The sequence below is a fragment of the Chenopodium album genome, chromosome 13, assembly GCF_948465745.1.
Source record: "Chenopodium album chromosome 13, dcCheAlbu1.1, whole genome shotgun sequence".
NCBI lineage: Eukaryota > Viridiplantae > Streptophyta > Magnoliopsida > Caryophyllales > Amaranthaceae > Chenopodium > Chenopodium album.
Window position 1 is genome coordinate 49,320,349 of NC_137846.1, and position 23,995 is coordinate 49,344,343.

Here is a 23,995-nt window from a genome sequence, read left to right on the forward strand (position 1 = left end):
GCTGCCAACTGAACCATCTCCACCACCACCAAATCCACCACCACCAACTCCACCACCATCTCCACCTCCACCATCTCCACCACCTCGACCAACATCATCTCCCAGGGTAGACTTTAATGAATTACTTGCATCAAATTTAAAATACTCATTCACTGACTTCATTTTTATACACTCATCAATTAAGCCATCAAGAAGCTTATGATAATAAGGGTTAGACAAAAGTTGTTGTGTTTGACACAACTCAATAGAATCAGCATCCAAAGAAACAGAATGTTCAACCAAACGACTATTCACCAACTGTTGCAAAGTATGAAAACAATTGGAATTCACAGATGAAAACAGCTCCATGTTCCTTTTCATAAAAAGAAACGCCTCATGAAAATCCTACACATTAACAAACAATTATATCAGAATAGAACAAATGTTTTATTAAAGTAAAAAAAAAAAAAGAAAAAAAAACATAAATTTGTTGCAGCACTTTTGATCTCAGAATCAGTTAATACTCCTTCAGGCAAATCAAAAGTCACACATCTTCTACCATCATCAAACCTCCTTGCATTATCGTAATCAGTATGAACTGCACCAACTTCACCCTTACTTAAGTAGTTAACATTTGAATCAACACAGTTAGTAGAAACTGGATAAGTCAATTCATTCAAAACTTCTTGACCAAATCCACCAGCCTTCAACTCCAAGGACACCCTGTTTCTCACTTTTTTATCTCTCCAGTGTTGGATAAGAGGAATAGTGGAGTTCACTACTACACCTTGGAAATTCAAACGATGAAAATACATAATCTTAAGCAACAATAAACATCCACTAACACTATCTTTAGCCTCAGAATTTTTGTAACTAACAACATAATTCATCAACTTTTTCAAAACAAATGAACACCAATCAAGATTTTTAATCTGATCAACATCATCCACAACATTAACTAACCTAAAATTAACAGTCCTATTAGCGGTAGGAACAAGCATACTACTAAGAGCATGCATAACAAATAACCTCTTAAATTCATCACCTCCATCCACCAACTCCTTCATCCTAGTTTCTAATTTAGCCAAAGGTATCGACTTCTTAACACCAACATCAAAAGCAGCTCTCCATTTATCCTTCAACGCACTATCATCTTGAGATTGACCTTTGTAACTACCCTTCATTTCAGGAACCTCACGACCTTTTACCTTAGGAAAACCAAAAATATCACACACATCATCCTTAGTCACAACAAACTCCTTACCATCAGCAACACAAAACATACAAGTATATCCATTAAAACTCTCAACAAGCCAAGGAAGTATACCTCCAACCATACTCTTCACACGTAAAGACAACAAACCACCAAATCCAACCTCTTCTACATGTTTTATTTAAGTTGGAGAAAGCTTACTTACAACCTTAACTAATGAAGAAGGTCTACAACGACAGGTAAATTTCCTATCTGAAAAAACAAAAAAAAAGACGCTTACCATTCAAACATGATAATAAAATACTTATATACTGAAATTTAAATTATCATATAAAATTAAACATGAATTATGAACATTTATACAAATTTTTATACTTATTCAAAAGTGACAATCATGCTCACAAAAAATGATACTGATACTCATTAAAAGGATATAATACTCACAAAAGTGATTACTAACAAAAGTTTCAAAAATGATAATTGCACTCACAAAAGTGACAGTAATACGAACAAAAGTAATACTAATATTCACAAAAGTGATATAATAGTGAAAGTGATTACTATCAAAACTTTCACAAAATGATACTTGCACTCACAAAAGTGACATTTATACATACAAAAGTGAAATATATACTCACAAAAGTAACACTTAATATATTGACACAAAAATCACATAAAAACATAATTAAACAAAGTTACCTATACTCTTACAAAAGTCACAATTCCATTCACAAAAGTATAGAAAATATACAATATTCTAAAACATAAAATCTTACTCATCATCAAAAGAACTATCATCATCCTCATTTACATGCCTCTTCCTTTTATTTCCCTTCGATGTATTTCCTTCACCTTTCAACTTCTTTTTTTCCTCCTGCATCCATTTTATTTACTCTTTTCTCAGCTCTACTATAATGGAAACCTTTGATAGATCCTACCAATTAATAAAAAAAAAAACATGACAACAGAAAATTTGACAAATTTTGACAAAATTAAGAACACAAAAACCTAATCTAAGTAAAAGCAACTGATTAAAACGCACAATTAAACAAACATAGCACAAATTGAACAAGTAAAAACAAATTTGCGAAAAAGAGTACGAACACTAACCTAGAGTAGAAACATGAACATCATCATCACCAGAAACCAAACTCTTCTTCTTCACCATTGCAGAAACTACAAAAAATCCAAAACGACGAAAAACCTAAAAATCGAAACACTAAAAATTATATAAAATGAAATAAAATTGAGTAAACAAACCTGAAATTAGCAACAATCAATTTCAAAGTCGAGAAATTAAAGATCAAAGAGAGAAAAATTCAAGTAGCAAACTGAGAAAATGCAAATCGCCAAAAGAGGAGAGAGAAAAAACAAGAGAAGAAGAGAAGTAGAGGAGAGAGAAAAAGATCGAAGAAGAAAGAGAAGCAGAATGAAGAGGAAAGAGAAAATAAGAAAGTTTTTTTTTTTCTTTTTTCTTTTACACGTGTGAGCAAAAATTGGGCCACTCAATTTGGACTTCTTTCTTTCGATTTTCACTTAATAATAAAAAGTTTGTGTTGTAAGAAAGGAATACTAAATCACATATCATAATGGGCATTAGCCCACATTAAATCCATTACCGTTACTATCAACGCTAGTACTTGTATTTTTTTTTTTTTGAAACTCAACAGTTAAACTTAAACCCCTCATTTCATTCAGTTCTTGGCTACCCAGTTTCCATTTCTACAACTCTGCCGTTTTCTTTTCTTGCTTACTCTTCTCAAATCAAAGGTACCATTTTCTCTCTCCTCCATTTTTCTTCTTCCCTTCTAAACTCATCTCTCATTTCATCATTTCCCACCATTTTATAGCTCTTCATCAATGGCGACTTTGAGGGCAATCGGAGGTAAATGCAGAGCTCTAATGGCGGCCGCGAAGGCCTCCACTGCTGCTTCCGTTGAATCTTCAGCTACCAAGACCACTGCTGCTAAAAAATCGAAGCCCGTCTCTGCTGCTAGCGCTACCAAGGGTATTTTGAAGCCTGTGCCTGTTTCTCCTACTCTCAGTCAATTCATTGGTTCTAACGAAGCTTCTAGAACTGAAGTTGTTAAGAAGGTTTGGGATTACATCAAGCTTCACAATCTTCAGGTATTGTCATTGATTTTTTTGATTAAGTTTATTTTAGGGTTTAGGGTTTAAGGATTAGGGTTTTAGGGATGCTTGTCTTAAAATTTGTCACATTTTGATTAATTTGTGTGATCTTTGATGATTAATTGGTTTTAGGGTTTTCTTTTGAGGTTAAATATGTTGATTAGGAAGATTATGCATTGTCTTGTTTATGATTACATGGTTGCAACATAATGGAGGCCATTTGTTGTTCTGGTTTTGATGTTTGATAATTAGGGTTTTTGGATGTTACTTCGAAATTGTTTGTTGGTATATTTAAGTATTAATTTGTTAATTGAGGAGAATGTGAGGGTTTATAGTTCAGTTTAGTTTAGTGGGAGAAGTGTTGAGGTGTTTTTTAGCTGCTTTAGATTGCGGTTTGTGATATTCTTCATTAGATATGTACTCCATTCTAAAATGAGTGGATTTGAGGTTGTTATCCTCATGAATACTAGCAGTTGCATCGATGTTGAAAAACTGACGAGTAATATCACATTATTTCTTCATCATCATGTACATAACATGAAAATAGAGTAGCTGACTGGACTGATTATGTGAGTAGCATAATTATATGGGCGTATTGATATTGAAAACTGACGAGTAATATTACATTATTACTTCATTGACATGTACATAACATGAAAAAATGAGTAGCTGACTGGACTGATAATGTGAGTAGCATAATAACATGGGCATTATTCAGTATATATGCCTATTTAAAGTCTAAGCTTGTTGTGAAACAGAACCTTCCTACACATAGAATGCCTTTAATTGCTCATTTCCGTTTGAATTACATAAGATTTATATGCAACCATATGATAGTTGATTGGAAGGTTGATGGGAAAGAGAGTTGTGTCTCACATTGGTAGATTTTCAACCAAACAAACAATGTTTTAGGCATTTTAGATAACCTTTATGTATTTCATTGTTTCGATGGTAATGGTGACTCTAGAGTTATTTGAGGGATTGGCATGCTTTTTGTGGATGATATTTTCGTTATAACCATTGGGAAATTTATTGGAATTATACAATTTATTTGACAATCAGGTGTAACTTACTCTTATCTCTGTCGGATGTAACAGGTGTATCAGCATTTTGAAATTATTTGAATATAAGATCTTTTTTGAATATGGCCTATGCTTATAGCGCCACTATAGCTCTCTGAATGATTGAAACACCCTCTGCTCTTTGTGATTGCTGATTGAAAATTCATTCAAACAAATTCATGTTGAATCAATTTAGTGCTATATATTATACTTTACATGAAGGTGTATCTTTGTGCGTATGATACAATTAGCTAAGTTAATTATTGATAAAGGACTTAGCTTGGTTTTGCAAATTTAGGATTCTGTTGCAAATACAGTTATAGTAATTTTAGGCTTGAAGTTGTTTGGTTGTCTACTTTTGCTATTTTCTGCCATGTGAAATTGTTTATCAAGATTTTGTGTGGATATAGTTTCATATAGCTGACCAATTTGATGCATTCTTAAGTTTGAACATGTACAGATTTGGAACTTGACTTACTCTTTTTAGCCGCCTCTTTTGCATTTCAGTCTGGCTTGTGAATGTGTTTTTCTGATAATATGTATCAAATATCATTTATCTATTACTAAAGTCTGAAAATAAAGTTATCTTTTTTTAGACATTTTATAAGCTTTTGAATAATCCATGTAGTTACTTGTTGATAATGTATTGAGGCTTGTGTTTGCCTTTGACTTCTTGTTCCCTGTTTGCTTGATCGTCATCTGCTTTTGCTTTTGCATTTGCTCTGACTTGTAGGTTAATGATATCACTTGAATTGCATGTTATTTTGCTGCTATTGATTGATGATAGGAAGTGAATGTCTGTCCTCGTCATTGTCAGCGAACATTGATGTTTATTTTCTTCAATTTTACTACCACAGGGCAATTCTCTTTCTTTATGATTATTGGTTTCAGATAGGTTTATTAAAATTAAAATTTGAGTATGTGGTACTCTGTGCTTGATCTTTTCATGGCCTTTGCTTTACACGAGCTTATATTGTTAAATTGTTTTTTCGCAGAATCCTGAGAATAAGAAGGAAATAATATGTGATGAGAAGCTGAAAGTGTTGTTTAGCGGGAAGGATAGAGTCGGTTTCCTGGAGATTGCAAAATTGTTATCTGTGCACTTTGTTAAGACTGGTTGACCGCTTGACCATGCCTCTGGATGGAGGAAAAGGAAAAGACATTGATGAAATATGCTAGGTTTTTAAGTTTTAGGTTGATATTGGAGCCTGTAGTGTAGGTTTTTGTGCATCGCTTTAGTTGTCCAGTTTGATGTACTAGATTGCGCTTTTTATTCCACATTTCAATCCAAATGGCTTAACTTTTGAATGAATTGTGTAATATGCAAGCTTAAACAACTTGATCGCTGTTGGGAATTCTCTTGAATGTATGCAAGTTTGGGTGTATATTAAATACTATGTATTTGCTAAATCTTGATCAAATTATTTGACAATTAGTTTAGCATAAAATAGTGTTAGGGTTGGTGAGTGCACAGCGGAAGTGAAGATGTGTTTGATTGAGATGTATAAATTGAATTGATAATTGGCAAGATAATTAATATAAATGAACACACGATTTTATGTAATGACAAACACTTTTATTCCACTATTTGAAAATAGGAGAGTACAAGTATCCCTTTAAGGGTTTATATTACAATATGACTCTCTATATTACTCTCTAAAGAGTATTACAAAAGAGGAATAATGGATTTGTAAAGAAAGTAAATAGTACAAGGAGGTGTAGTATGTAGGAAGGCTTGTGTATGGTATGACTTCTTGTGTTGTGTTGTTTTTCATGGTTGAATGCCCCTGACCTATATTTATAAGTATAGATGGAGCTTGGAAGAAATGGCTACAATATTCTAGAAATTCCTCCATCATTCTTGTATCCATAATGTTTTAGAAAATTCACAAACCATGTATTATATTCTAGCTAATAGCTTCCAATGTCAATAATAATACTCTAGAACATTCAAGTAGGATATTATTCTAGAGATCCCGAAAGCCTCTAGAATATGCACAATACTCCACCAAAATAAGGGGCGTATAAAATTTGGGCCATACCCAACAAATAGATGTATGGCTTTACAAGAGTTACTTAAAAACTAAAGCACATTAACAAAAATCATGGTACGTCTTGTATGCAACGGGTGTATTGTATACAATAAGTTTAGTTATTCCAAATCTTGTAAAGACTTGTCTTTTATGAAATTGACTTTATACGGTATACTATATAAAATAAAATGACTAATAGCTAAACTTATTGTATACAAAACACGCGTTCCATATAAACGTTTTTCTTCTTTTCCCCCTCCCCCCACCCCCAAATTGTTGGCATGGGATAAACTAAATCTACTTGAAATTTCTAATTGGCCGGGGCAGCCCACTAGTAACTGGGACGAAATTTCCACCCAACACAAAGAACAGCTTCAAAGACTTCCAAGTCAACTTCAACTTCATTAATCATTACTTCTGCTAAATCTTACCCAGAAATTGTTATTGTCCTTTTGCCAAGCTGCCATTCTTAACTTCTTCAACACTAGATCTTGTAAGCATTTTATATTTATTTTATTTTCTGCTCATTTATCCTTCCCTAATTTAATTATATAATCTATGGCTTTTACTTGATCTTTTCATGCTTATAATTAGTGAGTTTTGTTTCTGATAATTATTTGTTTTACTTTACCTTTTAATGCTTTGAGTTTTGTTTCTGATAGTTATTTGTTATACTTTTTAAGAATTGTGAATTATTGTACTGTACTTTTTTGTGGTTTGAATTTCTCAAAGATTTGGTTGTTCTTGTAAAAATAATGTTGCTAAATTTTTTATGTGATCTTCTACAGTTGCTTTCTACATTTAGCAAAGGCTTTTGGGAAATCTCTTCACCAAATTATCTGGTTATTCTGGTAATTTAATAAATTTTATTTACTGCTTTTACACTTAATCATTACATAAACAAGTTAATAGGTTGATCTTTATGAAATAAGAACCAAATTTGAGTGTATCAGCTTGTGTACTACTAATCCCCAATTAGTAACAAAAGTTGTGAATATTTATGTGATAAACAACCTAGAAAATGGATGACTGAGGACATGGTCTCTGAGAGACCGATGTTGCTATAGTATAGCTGAGTTAATTGGTTGTTATTTACTGGTTTTCAATAAATGAAGGGTTTGAATCATGGAGTCAAGAGGAAATTATGGAATAAGAGATTTTTGTCTGAATATAATATCAGTTGATATTCTATACTTCATGTAATCTTCAATGATTGTTAAGGAAGGAAGAAGTATAGAAATGGCTGTAATGCTACGTCTTAAATATCTGTAGTTGGACCAAATTTTAGGTTTTGAATTTATTTTAAGTCACTCCACAAGTTTGCATGAATATGAATAACCACAGTGTAAAGTTTATATGACTATGATTATGAGAACAAAAAATTCGATCAATATCAAAATTTAGTCCATGTAGACTTATCGTCCTGAATTTTAACAGGCTGACTTGTAGGTGCTGCAATGGCAAGAGAGTTGTCCATATTGTTATTAGCAGGAACTGCTACTGGGACAATACAGCCTGTGACTGTATGGAACGGAATCAAAGCTGGGAAGAAAATAATAGAATTTATTGGTGAAGTTCCAGAGTGGATTAACTATAATCAGAACCTTGAAAATCATCTCCAACTTCTTAAGAGGAAAACGGAATGCTTAGAGAGTAGAGAAGCTGATGTTGTAATAGAGCTTGAAAACACCGAGCATCAGAGTGGCAGGAAGCGAAAAGGGGAAGTTAACCATTGGTTGAGGAGGGTAAGGACTAAAGTTACTGATGTAAGAAAAGTTGAAGATGATATTAACACGGTGAGTTATTTGCCAAGATTTCTCTTTCGTGCATGGTTAGGGAGTTGTATAGGAAAGGAAATCATTCAAGTAAATGATCTTGTGCAGCAAGGTTCATTTACTACGGGACTTCTACTTGATGTACCCCGAGATTGTGGAGGACCTTTAGTCACAAGTGACTTAAAGGGGGCAGTTGTGGCTCAAAAGTTGGATGAAATTTGGGGGCATCTCATCAGCCCTTTTACTGTAAGGATTGGTGTTCAGGGACCTGCAGGAATTGGGAAAACTGCTGTCATGGCTCACATCTTTAACCGATTATGCTCATCTTGTCGTGTTTTTTATGTAAATGTACCTCAAGACTTCAGTATTCATAAACTTCAAGATTGCATGGCGGAAGAATTGAAGGTGGACCACCTACCACAAACAGAAGGAAGTGAAATCAGGAGGGCGGCTAGGTTATGCCAAGCATTCAAATCAATGAAAGAATTTGTTCTTATATTAGACGGTTTACCCAAAGACTTTGTACTCGAGGATGTAGGCATCCCTTTGGAAGGAAACAAAGGGAAAATAATTGTGACTTCTCAATGTCTCAATGTTTGTAAAAGAATGTTGTGTCAAGAAACTGTTGTGTTGGAACCCCTGTCTCAAGAGGACTCAGAGAATTTGTTCATGGAGAAACTAGCAGCAGATATTCCTCTTTCTGAAGACATTAGGAATGTTGCTCGCAATACAATTCAGAAATGTAATGGCATACCATCGAAAATTATCGATGTGGCTGTCCTGCTAAGAGGAGCTCCTGATGTAAATGAGTGGCTGGACACATTATCTGATATGTGAATTCACTCTTGCCATAAAGATGTATTAGCCCTATAAACACCCGATGTGTTTGTCTAACATATGGATATCAACTCTAATACAAGTGTGTCTTATTGTACTACGTATTAAAACTACTAATATTGGTTGAATATAGTTCAAATAATAACTTTTTTGACAGTAAAATAACTAAACATGTTAATGTTGTTTTGTTGAATGACAAAAGTAATCAAAAGTGACATGACTGACATTAGACCATTGTATTTGTTAAGATACTATCTCCTATGCTGCTAATCTGATATACCTTCCTCTTTAAAATTTAATGCATGATATATTTTGAATTTGTTTTCTTTATTGTTATAAATGCAGGATTGGTAATTCATTCAAAATTTCGATTGTGTAAGACAGAATTCCCTCTTGAAATTGATTAATTGAATATTGATTTTTGTTTTGGTTCATTTTTTTTTTCCTTGTAATTTATTCATTCTAATGTTGGTAACCATAATTAAGCTTTGGAAGACATCTTAAATTTCCTTTTTCGTTTTTGGAAGACTGCAATCAAGATTTGAACGAATTGGTAGTTTTCTTTTTTCTTATGATTTCTTACCAATTCTTTCAAATCTTAATTGCATTCTTAGTTTGTCCTTACTACTAGGCCAACACTTGTTTGTTAAAGCATGAAACTTTGATGCTATAGAATACGCTTCAGCGTTGGTACAACACAAAAATTTCAGACATTATTTCATAAAAATCCGGCTAGCTGAACCCACCCCGAATACCCGAGTACCTGATGAAGAATGGCTAGGAAGTGAAAGAGAAATAGAGGGTGCACTACGTTCACGAGTCCGGTCAAGGGACATCCTGATCATTTGCTGGTTCCTGGTCATTCCTGTGAGGTCTGGGTTGGGTATCTTGCAACGAACAGCTTCTATCATGTCATTGAGATTTTCCTTCCAGACCCTAATGTCATCATCTACTCCTCTCAGTTCTCTGGCCTTATCAACAATTTTGCCTGGCACACCCCAACAGCGACGAACAATTTCCCTAGCTACATCTTGCACTGGGGGCTCAAGCTCTGATGCAAGTTTAAGTTTTTGCTTAAACAACTCTAATGCTTCATTTTCTTGAAGTCAGTCCATTTCAATAATGGCCTGACAACCTGATCTCTCTACACACACTTAGAGATCGCGAAGTGATTATAAGCTGTCCTCTAATCCAATCAAGTGGAATCCCTACCTCCTCCTCCCACAAAGGCTGACTCAAACCATCTAAAATCAGCACAATGTTCCTTTTGTGTTTCATTAATGCATCATACAACAAAGCTGTCCGTTTCAATTTGTTTTCTTCCTGAAAATTTATATCTAAAGCTTTTGCAATTTCACCCTGCAGATCAAATTCTTTGTCATCCTCATGTACTTGAATCATGTATACATTAGCTTCGCCTCTTAAAAGCTCATTATAAATATGCATCATAACAGCAGTTTTTCCTATTCCTTTGATACCATACAGCCCGATATGAGAGGATCCCCTTGCTAACCATTCCAAAACTGTATTGATATGTAAGTTTCCAGCATTACCAACCAATGGTGTTGTTGCATATTCCACTTTTTTGCTAACACGAACCAGCACCTCTTTGAAATCTCCTCTATTGTGAAGCTCTTCCACCTCTTGATTCTTTAGCTCAAGAAGATTTCCTAACCACGCGTGATACAGAAACTTCCAGTACTTATAACGAGTAGTTTCTCTCTTTATGTGTTCTAGCCACTGATCCAAATCAGTGATTTTAAGGTCAGCATGATTTAACCAAGCATCAACTTCTTCCTTTCGAGGCCTTCCAGTCTTAGACTCTTCGTGTTCAACTCTGTTTATCAGATCATTCCGTCTTCCCCACAACATATTCCTTTTGTATTTAAGTTCTTGCACGTTGGCATTGTGGTTTTTGTAGAAGTAAAACCACCGTGATAAATTGCTTAGGAACTCCCATACATCCTTCAAAGACTCTGTCTCGTCTGTGATACTTGGCGACTCAATGCAGTAACTTCTGAATAACCGTGATGTAGCTAGCAACAGCGGCACTAAAAAAATGCACCGTGTTAAATTGATTAGGAACTCCCATACATCCTTCAAAGACTCTGTCTCGTCTCTTATACTTGGCGACTCAATGCAGTAAGTTCTGAATAACCTTGATGTAACTTCTAAAAAAAACATCAAATAAAGCACTGCAGAAGAAGCTCAATAGTTAAACTTAAGCACACAAAGGTTAAACAGAAGCTCATATAATCATTTTATAAATGTTAACTAACAAAACAATGAGATCACAAAATTATCTTTTCTAGGAAATTTGTTAATGACTAGCTTGTATGCTAGCTGCAGGTTTAAATGTCTTTAGCATGAAGAATCAAATTTAGCATCGTAATTAAGATGTACTTCCTCTATCCCATAAAATTTGGGACGTTTGCGATTTCAAAACTTTGACCTTAATGAATAGAAGTACTGTGAGATCTTCTCAAATTCGTTTCAATGAGAACTTTATTTCAAAACAATAATTTTGTTTATGCGTAACTGAATATATTAATAGTCAAAGGTGTATATTGAATACGTTGCACAAATGCAAACACGAAGATCCTTAATCAAAAAATGAATGAGATAATACAATTAATTTTTAATAGTTAGATCATTCATCACAAAATCAAACACCCCCCCATTAATTAGTCAAATTTGGTAATCCAATTACAAACTCCTAATCAACACATACACGGGTGGCTTAGCAATAAATTAAGCTAGCAGATTAATTGCAAATGATATAATCAAACTATCTATCACATAAATTAAATTAAGTAAGCTAAATAGGGAGCAAAGAATAAGGCAAATTATTTGAAGTCAAATCCAAAACTGAAGAACTACTTCCAAAAAAAACAAAAAAATGCAAGGAAAACAAAGGTGAAGTGCTTACAAAATCCAATCATTCGAATCATTGGACAATCTGAATCCAAATTCCTGAAGTTTGATGGGGAGGAGTAGGAGATTTAAGCGAGAAATTGGTCAAGTGAAGTTGATGTACAAGTGTACAACTCATAAAAACCAAGTTTACTTGGGTTGAACAGAGAAATGGGAGTAGTCAACTTTTCAAGTCTCAATCTTCTGTATTTTTAATTTGTTATTTTTTTTTCACCCCCTTTGACTATATTCGTTTCCCGGAAATAATGATGATTTTTTTTTTTTTAAAAAAAAAAAACCCAAATAAAGGAGCAAGCGCCTAAGCCCCTAAATAGATACTACTCCCTAAAGATGGACATCGTGCCGTGTCGGACCGTCACGGGCCGTGCTGGACGTGCCTGGGTGGGGCTCGTGACGTGCTGGGCGTGCTTGGGTGGGGCTTGTGCCGTGCGGATTCCCGACGGGCCGTGCCGTGCCATGCCAAGTTTTGGCACGCCCCGGCCTACGACACGGCACGACCCACGTGTTGGGCTGCGGCCAACCCGTTTTTTTTTTATTTTTATTTTTTAAATATATATGTATATTAAAAAAAAATCGATATATAATTTTTTTTTGAACAACTTAAGTTTATATAAATAATTTTATTAATTTAAGTTTATGTTAATGTTAATATATATTTTTTTTTAACAACCTTAATTTAATTAAGTTTATATAAATAATTTATGTTTCTGTTTATATAAATAATTTTATTAATTTAGCAAAAAACAATAATGCTTTGCTAATAATAATAATAATAAATACGTGCCTGGCGGGCCGCGTGTCGTGCCGGGTCGTACCTGGCCGTGCCACGTGCCGGCGTGTCGACCCACGGGCCGACGACCGAGCTGCCCGCCGTGCTCGTGCCAATTTTCCATAATTTTGTTCATGGAATCGTGCCGGGCCCGTATCGTCCACGTGCCGGCACGGCCCATGGCCATCTTTACTACTCCCTCTATTTTGTGATTATTTTAACAATTTTCTTTTACGTTGGTTTCTAAACTTCTATTGATTGTTTTTTTTACGTTGGTTTCTAACCTTCTGTTGATCATTTTAACAAGGATTTTTTGTAAATTACCACCCTAAAATGTAACATGTGTTGAAATAACCACCCATTTTTGTTGAAATTAAAAATAATCACCCATATTTTACAAAACTATAGGTTTTACCACCCCGACCTATACTCCGGCCAGTTTTCCGAGCATGTGCCCCACAATTTCATTATGAAGAACCCTAATTTCCAATTCAAATCAAATTGAATGAATCAAACAACGATTACATTATTAAATTCCTAATAAAACCCATTCCAAACAACAAATATCGTAGAACTTGAATTCTACTTCATTAAATATTGCAAAATAACTAAAATAAAAATAAAAATTAAGTGCGTTCTTCAATTATCTTGCTGTACAAATTGGTGTAAAAAAATTTAAGTGCGTTCTTCAAAGGATTCGCTTGTCAATTTGCAAAACTTGGAGTAAAAATTGGTAGAATTTGTGGAAAAAATGAAGAATTTTAAGTTTGGGAGTAGTTTGTGAAACAAAGGAGGAAACAAATCGAGAAACAACTTTTATAAAAATAAAAAAACAACCGTTATGTGGGGCCCATGCTCAGAAAACTGGTCGAATTATAGGTCGGGTGGTAAAACCTACATGTTTTGTAAAATATGGGTGGTTATTTTTAATTTCAAAAAAAATGGGTGGTTATTTCAATACATGGTATATTTTGGGGTGGTAATTTACAAAAAATCCTTTTAACAATTTTCTTTTACGTTGGTTTCTAACTTCTGTTGGTCAAGTGAAGTTTTTTTTTTTTTTTTTTTTTTTTTTTTTTTTTTTTTGAGAGCCACAAGGACGAGAGATGAGAATCGATCCCACAATCTCAGAGAAGTTTCTAGAAGAATGTCATAACAAAATCTTGCTGAGTTGGCATAAGTTTGTTAGAGTCAAGCTGAGGTGGACGAAGTTTGTTACAAGATATTTTGTAGTAACAGAATATAAATACTTGTAATAGTTTCCTTTTTCATTTTAATTCTCAGAAAAATAGAAACACAAGTTTAGCATGTTCTTCTTCTTCTAGATTTTCTCTCTCAAAATCCTCTGTAAAAATCTATCATAAGATTGTATGATGAAGTTTTTTATTCAATGAAATTTCTTACGATTTCTTCACTATTGATTTGTGCTATTTCACTGTTTGATTGATGTTGATCATTAATTTTATCATGGTATCAAAGCGGGACAGATCCTCCTGAATTGTTCTTCTCATTTGGTGAGTTGTTGATTTGATTTCGTTTGATTCAGGAGATTATTGTTGCATTTTCAATCAATTTCTGGTGTTCTTTGTTGTTTGAATTTCATAATTCTTGAGTTTTTTCTTTGAAATCTTGAGAAATGGCTGTTGTTACCTTAACAAATGTTACCTTAACAAATGATCTCTCTAAGAATCCTGCTAATTCTCTTATATCTGAGAAATTTAATGGTGAAAGTTACATTGAATGGAAGAGAAGTATGATGATATAACTCTTTCTGCTAAGAATAAACTTATTTTGTGGATGGAAGTTTACCTAGACCAGCAACTGGCCTGGTTCTGAGGTTTAAGCATGGGATCGTTGCAATGCAATGATTACTAGCTATATTATGCATTCTGTTGATAATACTATAGTTAGGAGTGTGCTATACTTTACATCAGCTAGGGAGATCTGGAAGGATTTGGAGGATAGATATTCTCAAAGTTCAAGACCCTCAACTATATATAGTACAACAATCTTTGAATGAATAGTCTCAAGGTTCAACTTCTGTGGCTGAATTTTTCACAAAGATTAAAGCACTTTGGGATGATATTAATGGATTTAAGCCTATTCCAGTATGCATTTGTGCTGGATACACTAGTAATATCAGTCATAAAATCTTACAGCACCAATATTTTGATGATGCAACCTCTTCCTACTGCTTCTTTGGTCTATAGACTATTGAAGCAAAGGCAAGCAAGCATGGTTGATGCAAGAAACACCATGGCATTTGCAGCAAGTGAATTGAGGAAACCAACTCCATATTATGATGGATTCAACAAATTTCGGCAACCTCAGCAGTACCAGAAGAACAATTTTGCACAAGGAGTTCGAAGAAACTCTAACTTGTTTTGTGATCATCGTAAAATGACTGGTCACACAGTTGAAAAGTGCTTTAAGATTCATGGATATCCACCTGGATTTGGTAAGAACAAATTCAAAGGCCAGAAGATTGCAGCCATTGTCTATGGTGATGATGATAGTGGAGATCTAGGAAATGAATATGAACCTGCACATATTTCTATGGGGCAATACAACCAGTTTATGCAGATAATGAATCAAGATGCAACAGCAGCAAACTCAGGTTCAGAGATCTCAACACAGTCATCACAGAATCAGATGATCTCATGATCTTCTTAGCACATGTGGTAGGTACTTGCCTTCTGCTTCAATACCAAGTGGATATTGATATTGGAGCCACTGATCATATGTAACACCCTAGAAATTCCTTTCCTTTAAAATACCTATTTTGTTTTTTTTTAAAACTCAAAATAGGAAAATCTAAGACATTACCGCCACCGTGAAAACGGCTAAGACAACTATCAAAGACACACTGCGCAAGACTATCTTTAAAAACATTCAAAACGACTCAACTTAAAAAGTCAATCAAACGATAGTAAAGTCAAACCAAAGTAAAATGAAGTCGACCTACAACTTGGAACCATTGTAGGCCCTTATCAAACCAAACCAACTTTAAAATATTTGCGTTAGTCACACATGAATAATATAATAAAATGATTAAAGTAATAAACATATCATAAACTTATGGAAAATAGCATGATTCGCTCTTCACTCATGCCCATCATGAATATGCTTTATCACCTGAAAAGCTTCTCTCTACTTGTTTCCACTACTCTCCATTAAAAATGGGTCATCATAGGACCAAGATAAAGACGCGGCCAAACAAACACACAATCAGCAAAGCTGAGTACATAAGTGTAATTAAACACACTAACATGCTATCACCTATCAACACACAACTTACTTCGTTGCACCTGTTTACAAGCATACAACATACAACATGACTCTCAATTAAAATAACTAATTGATTCATTTAGCATTAATTACGCATCGAACGGGTTTCCCTCTAACCTGCCCCAATAAAGGGGTACTAACACAGGAGCTAACCGTACCAATATAAAATAACCACTCGTAAGTGGCGGAATTCCTGCGCATAATAATAAAAGGAAAATACAGCGTCATGTACTCCCAGTAGGAGTTATGGTCAAATATAAAGTCGCATAACTCCCCTCATATGTTCATACTCAAGGTATATACATTCCAAGAGTTTTGGTGCGTAATCTTTTTCACATTACGTTATTTACATTTTATTAAACTTGGTGATGACTCTCAAACCATGACACAATCAAACATTATAATTATTCAAACAATTAAACATTCCAATTAAATTCTTGAATAATTAGTGACCACATAATATTTAATGTTGAACCCTTTTTAAATGTACCTCGGTGTCAAAGACACCTTAAACGCGTAATGTGCCACAATTCCTATCCGTCGGTGTTATAAACACCTTAAGTGCACTAAGGCACCAATACATAATTTATTCCTCGTGTATATAGACACTTAAATAGCTCTTTCTTCATGCTTATAGCATCAATAAAAATTATATGAACCATAATAAAATTTCCTTTTAATATTCCAAACCAAATTAAACATTTAGTTTAATTAAACATGTTCTCTATCATGCCAATAATAAAAGTGTGGTTTATATACAACATGCCAAAATAATCATTTCCATTCAATAATCCATCACAATAATTCATGCTTCATATCTCAATCACCAACATCAACCAAATAATAAATTCCAATCAAAATCTATCATGATACTAGTTGGAATTAATTATTCAAAGCCTAGCATGTTCCTATATTACCAAATAAATACCAAGTACGCGAACGTATCTTGAATACGATCTTAAAATCGCCATGACTAACAGAAATCACTCACTTGGAAGTCTCCTACAATCCAAAATCATAACATGGCATTAAAATCTACTCCACACCAATTTCCAACAATATATACTCTTATTAAATCACTCATAATTTAATTAAAACAAGCTGAAAATTAATTTAAAACCTCTTATTTTAAAATCTACCCATTAATCCCAATTAATGGGTAGTCAAAATTCCGTCAAGAAACTTAATTTTTAGCTTACTAACAAAATTTCCAACAATATTAATTCATAAAAACTTGTTGTAAATACTTTAAAACCCTCAAATTAAAGATTTAAACCACCCTAAATCATATTCCTTCAATAATCAATTAATTACAAATCTAGGGTTTCAAATTTGGGGCTTTTTAATTAAAATTAAAATCTAAAAATTAATATGAATCATACTTATAAATCAAACATCATAAAATCATCATAAATCCCATAATTAATAATTATATTTAGGATTGAAACAAAAGAATAATTTTTTTTTTAGTTCGACGGCCGCAAGCAGCAACCACCATGGCGCCGCGGCTGCTAGCGTTTGCGGCGATGGCTGTGGTGGGTACCGGTGGTGCGTGGTGGTGGTCCGGCAGTGCAAAACAAAAGGGGAAGGGGAAAGAAAGAAGAAGAAAAAGAAAATAAAGGAGAAGGGAGAGAAAATTTACCTTGGGTATTCTCCACTCTGGGTAAAGTTTAATTTGCCCATGTGTTGAATATTTATACCTCTTTCTCTAGAAACCCTTCTTACCTTAATTTCCCTTTCTATCCTTACTAATCCATTTCCTAATAAAACTTAACTTTTATAAAACTTTTCTAAAATTATCCCAACTTATTAAAAATAATTAATTAAATAAACTTTCCTTTTATAAAATATTTCCAAACTTCTTTAAAATAAATAATTTTAAAGCCATAAATAATTCATTTCGAATTATTTAAATACTTCACAAAATACTTATTTAAAATAAAATACGTATAAAAATACGAGGTATTACATCATATGTGTTCATCTCTTGATCTTTTTTGTTCTTATCACAAATACACAAAGTATCCTAACTCCATTATAGACTTACAGTAGCTGATGGAAATCAATTAATGACAGTTGAGCATAAAGGAACTGTTAAGTTTTAAAATGGAATTGAATTGAGAAATGTCTTACATGTGCTTGGATTTCAATTTAATTTAATATCCACTCACAAGCTATGCAAAGATCTTGGTTGTGATATTAGGTTCACTCATGACACATGCATAATCCAGGATCCTATCATGAACACTTCTCTGGTTCTTGGTAAGCTGGAGTCAGGACTGTATGTTGTGGCAGATTCACAAGCATTTAAGCAGCAGGCCAGGACAAGCCTAGAAATATGGGAGCCGTATGCTTGGCTAGTTCAGAGGAAACTAAGTTGTGGCACTTGAGAATGGGCCATATGCCTTTCAATAAGCTGCATCATGTCAATAGTATGTTCTCTTCTAAAATTGACTGTGATAGCATTTGTCAAATTTGTCCTAAGGCAAGGCATACTAGATTACCTTTTCATAAGAGTAATAGCAAAACTTCTGCTTGTTTTGAATTACTTCATATAGATACTTGGGGACCATTCAGGTTGGTCACTCATGATGGTTACAGTATGTTCTTAACTGTAGTTGATGATTTCTCAAGGAACACTTGGACTTTTTTTATGTAAAATAAGTCTGATGCTATTAAAATAATGCAAAACTTTGCTTTATTTGTTCAGAATCAGTTTCATACTAGCATTAAGTGTATCAGATCAGATAATGCTAAGGAATTTTATGAGGGTGACATGCTTTTGTTTTATAATTCTCGTGGCATTATACACTAAAAGAGCTGCACAGATACCCCTCAACAAAATGGTGTAGTTGAGAGAAACACATAGACACTTGCTGGAAACAACAAAGGCCTATATTTTCAGTCTAGATTTCCTTGTAGTTGAGAGAAGCTTTTCAAGATCCAGCATGGGTTGAAGCTATGAGAAAAGAGATTGATGCTTTAGTTTCCAATGGTACATGGGAATTGGTCAAGTACGTTACCAAAGGATAAGAAGGCCATTAGGTGTAAATGGGTGTTTAAGGTGAAATTAAAGGCTGATGGAAGTGTTGAAAGGTTCAAGGCAAGGCTAGTTGCCAAAGGTTATACTTAGAGGTATGGGATAGATTTTGAGGAAACTTTTTCTCCTATTGTGAAAATGACAACTGTTAGGCGTCTTTTGGCTCTTGCTGTCAGTAAAGGATGGGCATTGCACCAGTTGGATATCAATAATGCTTTCTTACATGGCAACCTATATGAAGATGTACATGAAAGTACCAGAATGAATCCCAAATCCTGATAACCTTGTCTGCAAACTCAAAAGGTCTCTCTATGGTCTTAAACAGGCATCTAGACAGTGGTTTTCTCGACTGAATGTTGAACTTCTTTCAAAAGGATTCATATAGTATAAGAATGACTATTCCTTGTTCATCAACAAGTCTGGTTCTGAGATTACAATTGCTGCAATATATGTTGATGACATTATCTTGACTGATTCTAATACTGTTGTCATTTTGGACCTCAAATTCCATCTACATGTTTTCGGCATCAAAGATTTGGGGCAGCTTCACTAGTTTCTTGGCATTGAGGTTTGCTATGTTTCTCAAGGAATTATCCTCACTTGGAGAAAATTCACTAAAGAGCTTCTATAGGATTCTGGTTTGGATCTCTCAAAACAAGCCAAAACTCCACTTCCTGCTCATCTTAAGCTGTTGACAGATGATAGTGATTCTTATCATGATCATTCTCTTTACAGGTGCTTGGTTGGGAAGCTAAACTTCCTCACACATACCAGGCCTGATATTTCATATGTTGTTTAGACTTTAAGTCAGTTCCCATAGCAGCCAGGGTGCCTTATTTCTCAGCTTTACATCATGTTCTAAGGTTTGTTGCTGGAACTATTGGTCAAGGCATTCTGCTACATGTCACTCAACAACTCACCCTCTAGGGCTATTCTAATTTAGATTGGGTTTCTTGTCCCAACTCCAGAAGATCTGTCACTAGCTGCATCATGCTGTTAGGCCAGTCACCTATTTCCTGGGAATTCTAAGAAGTAGGGCACCACATCTAAATCATCTTCTGAGGCTGAGTATAGGGCCATGGCAGCTGCAGCTTCCGAAATCACTTAGCTAGTAAGGCTATTACAAGAACTTGGGGTTGATAATTTGAAGCCTGTAAAGCTTAATTGTGACAATCACGCTGCTATTCACATAGCTAAAAATCCTGTTTTTCATGAGAGAACCAAGCATATAATGATTGATTGTCACTTTACAAGGGAGAAGGTCCTAGATGGTCTTCTTAAGCTTAGCTATGTTCAGAGTTCTGATCGATTGGATGATCTCCTTACTAAGCCCTTATGTCAACCTCAACATCATGATCTAAGCAGCAAGCTAAGTATGATTGATTCTCAATCACCCTTTAGCTTGGAGGGGGTAATGAAGGTAGCTGTGCTCAGCTAGCTAATGAGTCAACAGAAGTTAAATTAGAGCAGCAGAGAAGTTTCCAGAAGAATTTCATAACAAACTCTTGCTGAGTTGGCATAAGTTTGTTAGAGTCAAGCTGAGGTGGACGAAGTTTGTTAGAAGATATTTTGTAGTAATTCTCAGAAAAATAGAAACACAAGTTTAGCATGTTCTTCTTCTTCTAGATTTTCTCTCTCAAAATCCTCTGTAAAAATCTATCTTAAGATTGTATGATGAAGTTTTTGATTCAATGAAATTTCTTTCGATTTCTTCACTATAGATTTGCTGCTATTTCACTGTTTGATTGATGTTGATCTTTATATAAGTTTGTTAGGTATTCTATTAGAAAATTCCAAAGTTTGTTACAAGTTGTAATAATTTCTATATACACTGTTGTATTGCCCAATTGTACGATTAATTGATGAGCTAATAATACAATTTTATGATTCCCCCAAATTATCTTATCTCTCTTCCTTCTTTTTACTGTTTCTTCAGTTTTATAATAATTGCAATACTTTTTTATTGGATAATAAAAATTCGGGGCGACTTAAGCCTTAACATGAAATATTATACCTGAATCAGCAAAAAACGTCAATCTTGTTGTGCCAAAGAGGACTTTTTGAGCTTTTTCAAACAAGATTCGAGTTTTTATCTAAAAATGTTTTTAAACCGAGAAATTAATTCTTTCACACAACAATTTGCGGACCGATGCCTGCTGCTTCATCTGAGAGAAAAGCTCCAGGAGTAAAGGATGAGACTTTTCGTAATTCGCATTATTCTTGACCACCATCATCAATTCAATGAGATTCCGGGTTCATCCCATCCAAGCTCGTACTTTTTCTAGCTGGGTCTATCGGGCGGGGCATTTGATGATTCACTCCACTAGCTATAATTATGAAATTTCCCCTTTAAAACATTATTGAGATTATTACAAAATAAAAAAGTATTTTATTATTTTCCTCTTCACAAGCTCTACTTGTATCATTATTTTATTTTAATTTTACTCCCCCTACCAAACACACTTACGAAGTATTTTTCTCACTAACTACTCCATATTAAGGGTCTGTTCTTTTCAGATTATTATCAGTTCAGTTCAGTTCTTAATTTCCTTCTCTCATAAATATTCAGTTCAGTTCAGCTCCAATAAGTTCAGTTCAGTTCAGCTCAGTTCAGTTTAGTCAATCAGAACATGCCCTAAATATCTGAAACATAGAAAATCAAAACGAATATCCTAAAGTTGTTTTTTTTTTTTAAAAAAAAAAAAAATTAAAAGTTTACCTCTTCCTCAAAAAATAAATTTTTTTTTTTAAAAAAAAAAATTGGATATTTTGCTTCGGGTATCTAGTACTCCGTATTAGATTGATTCGGGTCAACCTATTTGGATATTTTGCTGCCCACCCTATAGCCTCACTGGGTCAAACCGGGGTTATTTTAGCACTTTTTTTTTTACACTTACTACCAAAAAAAAAACGAAAAAAAAAATCTTAACAGTAGTTCATTTGTTCATATAATGAGCAGCAAAAATAATACAGATGTCTTGAAACTTGAGTCAACTAAAACCAAGCTAGTCAAAATCAAGCTTCCATGAAGGGAGCAATTTAAGGTACACATGGTGTACAAAAGGAATCTTGTACACAAGTTTCCTATTGGTTGAATTGGAATATTCCTTGTATGTGGGCCAACTTCATTTTCATTTGAAATTCAAACTTGTTTTTATAATTTTCAACTTTTGAATTTCAAATTTTTCTATCCTTTCACCTACCCAAATTAATGTAGTATATAGTCCCAAAAAAAAAAATCAGATTTTTTTACCTCATTTTTTTTTCTCTCTCCTAAATTTTTTTCTCTCTCCTATATTTTCCCCTCTAATGTATCTGGGTACAAATAACTCTTGAAGAACAATATACAAAAATGAGTTTCTGAATTTCAGCTTGAAACTAATTTGTTAACAATGGCGTGAAACTAATTTCATCGTTAACAATGGCGTGAAACTAATTTGTTAACAATGGCGGTGCGATCTGTAGTCGGTTAAATTGCAAACGCCGTGAACATTACAAACAGCAACAGCCTTTAGTACATGAGTCTTTTTGCGAACATCCACAAGGCACACAACAGCCTGTAGTACATGTAGACTTCCATTTTAATGTTCATGTAGATTTCCATCAGAATTAGAAATATTAGGTGCAAAATTGGTTAAAGATTAGGTTTTACAATTCACCCAAAACAACACTATCCGGAATTTGATTCGACTCCAAGAGAACGATTTGGTGGGATGGTTTTACAAACAATGTAATATATAGTTTTTTTCCCACAAAATGAACGTGCTGATACCCCTTAGTCCAATGGTTAACTTTGAAAGCTGCTTATGCATACATCAAACCACTGTTCGAACACTGTGATGGCATAAATTGTATTTTTTTTTTCTGGTTTTAATTATTTTTAACTTTACAGAATCATATCTAATTTTAAAATATCAGAATAACATAAAAGTTAGTGAATGAAACAATGTTTTACGTATATCTTTTATTTAGTTTTTAACTATTTTATGTCCCCTAAAAACATTTTTTATTTTTAAGAATCATTCTTGTTTTAATAAAATCTTGATTGATAAACGTGTCACTATGAGATCTCCGTACAACATGTTTAAAATGCTAGTACACACTGTAGTTTGAAATGAAAAAATAAAACTAATGGTATGTGTTGTGGAATATGTGGACCAGACTTCCAACCGCCATCATCTCCCAATCCACTTTGCCCTTTTTTTCCCTTTTACACATTTTTTTTTTCTCTTTCTTAGATCCATTTTTAGTACATGCATTTTAAAGATCAGAATGACATGTTCAAATTCCATAAGGTGTACAATCTGGCATGGTGGGAGGCTTGTATATTATCCTAAGTTGAAGTACAAAGATGGAGAACACCTTGTTGCTAACAAAACATAATTTTTTTTATTTCTTTGAAGGGAACAAAGATATACTTTTAGATGTATAACTAATCTTTAATAACTATTTTTTTTCTAAAAAAAATATTTTCCAATGGTCTAATAAACAAACCCCTTGAGTTATGATGGATAGTCATCTTGTGTTCGAATCTTGTGGAGGTACAAAAGAAACACATTTTGCTTTTTATTTTTTATAAATTTTCATTTAAAGTATCATTTTTGTATTTAAAAAATCAAAACTAATTGTTATTAATATAATATTAAGGAAATCATATTTGTATATATAAAGTCAAAACATACACCATATTGCAAAGTGAAAAAAAAATAAAAAAAACTCTTTTTATTTAAAATGTTTTGCACGTAAATTATTTGTATAATGTGTCCAATCAATTATTTATGGGCATAAGCCAGGAAATTTAGTCTAATAGATACACTATAAAAATTAATTTGTTTTCATCCAATGTATGTGTTGATACCCCTTAATCTAGTAATAAACAAACCCCTTGAATGACTATGGATAGTCGTCCTGTGTTCGAATCTTATGAAGGTATAAA

At 33.7% G+C, this 23,995-nt stretch overlaps 4 protein-coding genes across 10 annotated transcripts; 3 read left to right on the plus strand and 1 right to left on the minus strand.

Moving 5' to 3' along the window:
• Positions 1-2,859: 2,859 nt before the first annotated feature.
• Positions 2,860-5,775, plus strand: LOC145576794 (upstream activation factor subunit UAF30-like). The gene is made up of 3 exons (XM_081634495.1): positions 2,860-2,962; positions 3,043-3,319; positions 5,379-5,775. The coding sequence occupies exons 2-3, from the start codon at positions 3,053-3,055 to the stop codon at positions 5,502-5,504; spliced, it is 393 nt and encodes a 130-aa protein (XP_081490621.1). The 5' UTR covers positions 2,860-2,962; positions 3,043-3,052; the 3' UTR covers positions 5,505-5,775.
• A 916-nt stretch (positions 5,776-6,691) lies between these two features.
• On the plus strand, positions 6,692-9,262 carry LOC145576795 (putative disease resistance protein At1g12290). Of its 7 annotated transcripts, XM_081634502.1 has the most exons (4): positions 6,692-6,909; positions 7,205-7,267; positions 7,854-8,212; positions 8,300-9,262. In XM_081634502.1, the coding sequence occupies exons 3-4, from the start codon at positions 7,874-7,876 to the stop codon at positions 9,026-9,028; spliced, it is 1,068 nt and encodes a 355-aa protein (XP_081490628.1). In that variant the 5' UTR covers positions 6,692-6,909; positions 7,205-7,267; positions 7,854-7,873; the 3' UTR covers positions 9,029-9,262. The 7 variants fall into 7 exon arrangements, with proteins under 7 accessions (XP_081490628.1, XP_081490622.1, XP_081490623.1 ...); XM_081634496.1 differs by having other exon boundaries at positions 7,854-9,262; XM_081634497.1 differs by having other exon boundaries at positions 7,866-9,262.
• A 458-nt stretch (positions 9,263-9,720) lies between these two features.
• Positions 9,721-12,134, minus strand: LOC145576796 (putative disease resistance protein At5g43740). Its single transcript, XM_081634503.1, has 2 exons — positions 11,958-12,134; positions 9,721-11,223 (listed from the first exon to the last, which is right to left on the minus strand). Exons 1-2 carry the CDS (start codon positions 11,977-11,979, stop codon positions 10,145-10,147), a joined length of 1,101 nt encoding a protein of 366 aa, XP_081490629.1. The 5' UTR covers positions 11,980-12,134; the 3' UTR covers positions 9,721-10,144.
• Positions 12,135-19,011: 6,877 nt separating this feature from the next.
• LOC145575640 (uncharacterized) lies at positions 19,012-20,497 on the plus strand. Its single transcript, XM_081633473.1, has 5 exons — positions 19,012-19,115; positions 19,212-19,302; positions 19,445-19,576; positions 19,691-19,801; positions 20,168-20,497. The coding sequence occupies exons 1-5, from the start codon at positions 19,012-19,014 to the stop codon at positions 20,495-20,497; spliced, it is 768 nt and encodes a 255-aa protein (XP_081489599.1).
• Positions 20,498-23,995: the final 3,498 nt, after the last annotated feature.

What these genes read in the sequence shown, in the direction of transcription:
- LOC145576794 (XM_081634495.1), top strand. Translation starts at nt 3,053, where the DNA reads ATGGCGACTTTGAGGGCAATCGGAGGTAAATGCAGAGCTCTAATGGCG. An exon ending in TCAAGCTTCACAATCTTCAG is followed by an intron (nt 3,320 to 5,378) that starts GTATTGTCATTG and finishes GTTTTTTCGCAG; the next exon opens with AATCCTGAGAATAAGAAGGA.
- LOC145576795 (XM_081634496.1), top strand. Translation starts at nt 7,874, where the DNA reads ATGGCAAGAGAGTTGTCCATATTGTTATTAGCAGGAACTGCTACTGGG.
- LOC145576796 (XM_081634503.1), bottom strand. Translation starts at nt 11,979, where the DNA reads ATGATTCGAATGATTGGATTTT. An exon ending in GATTCGAATGATTGGATTTT is followed by an intron (nt 11,224 to 11,957) that starts GTAAGCACTTCA and finishes CTTCTTCTGCAG; the next exon opens with TGCTTTATTTGATGTTTTTT.
- LOC145575640 (XM_081633473.1), top strand. Translation starts at nt 19,012, where the DNA reads ATGGTACATGGGAATTGGTCAAGTACGTTACCAAAGGATAAGAAGGCC. An exon ending in GCTGATGGAAGTGTTGAAAG is followed by an intron (nt 19,116 to 19,211) that starts GTTCAAGGCAAG and finishes GACAACTGTTAG; the next exon opens with GCGTCTTTTGGCTCTTGCTG. An exon ending in ATGGCAACCTATATGAAGAT is followed by an intron (nt 19,303 to 19,444) that starts GTACATGAAAGT and finishes GGATTCATATAG; the next exon opens with TATAAGAATGACTATTCCTT.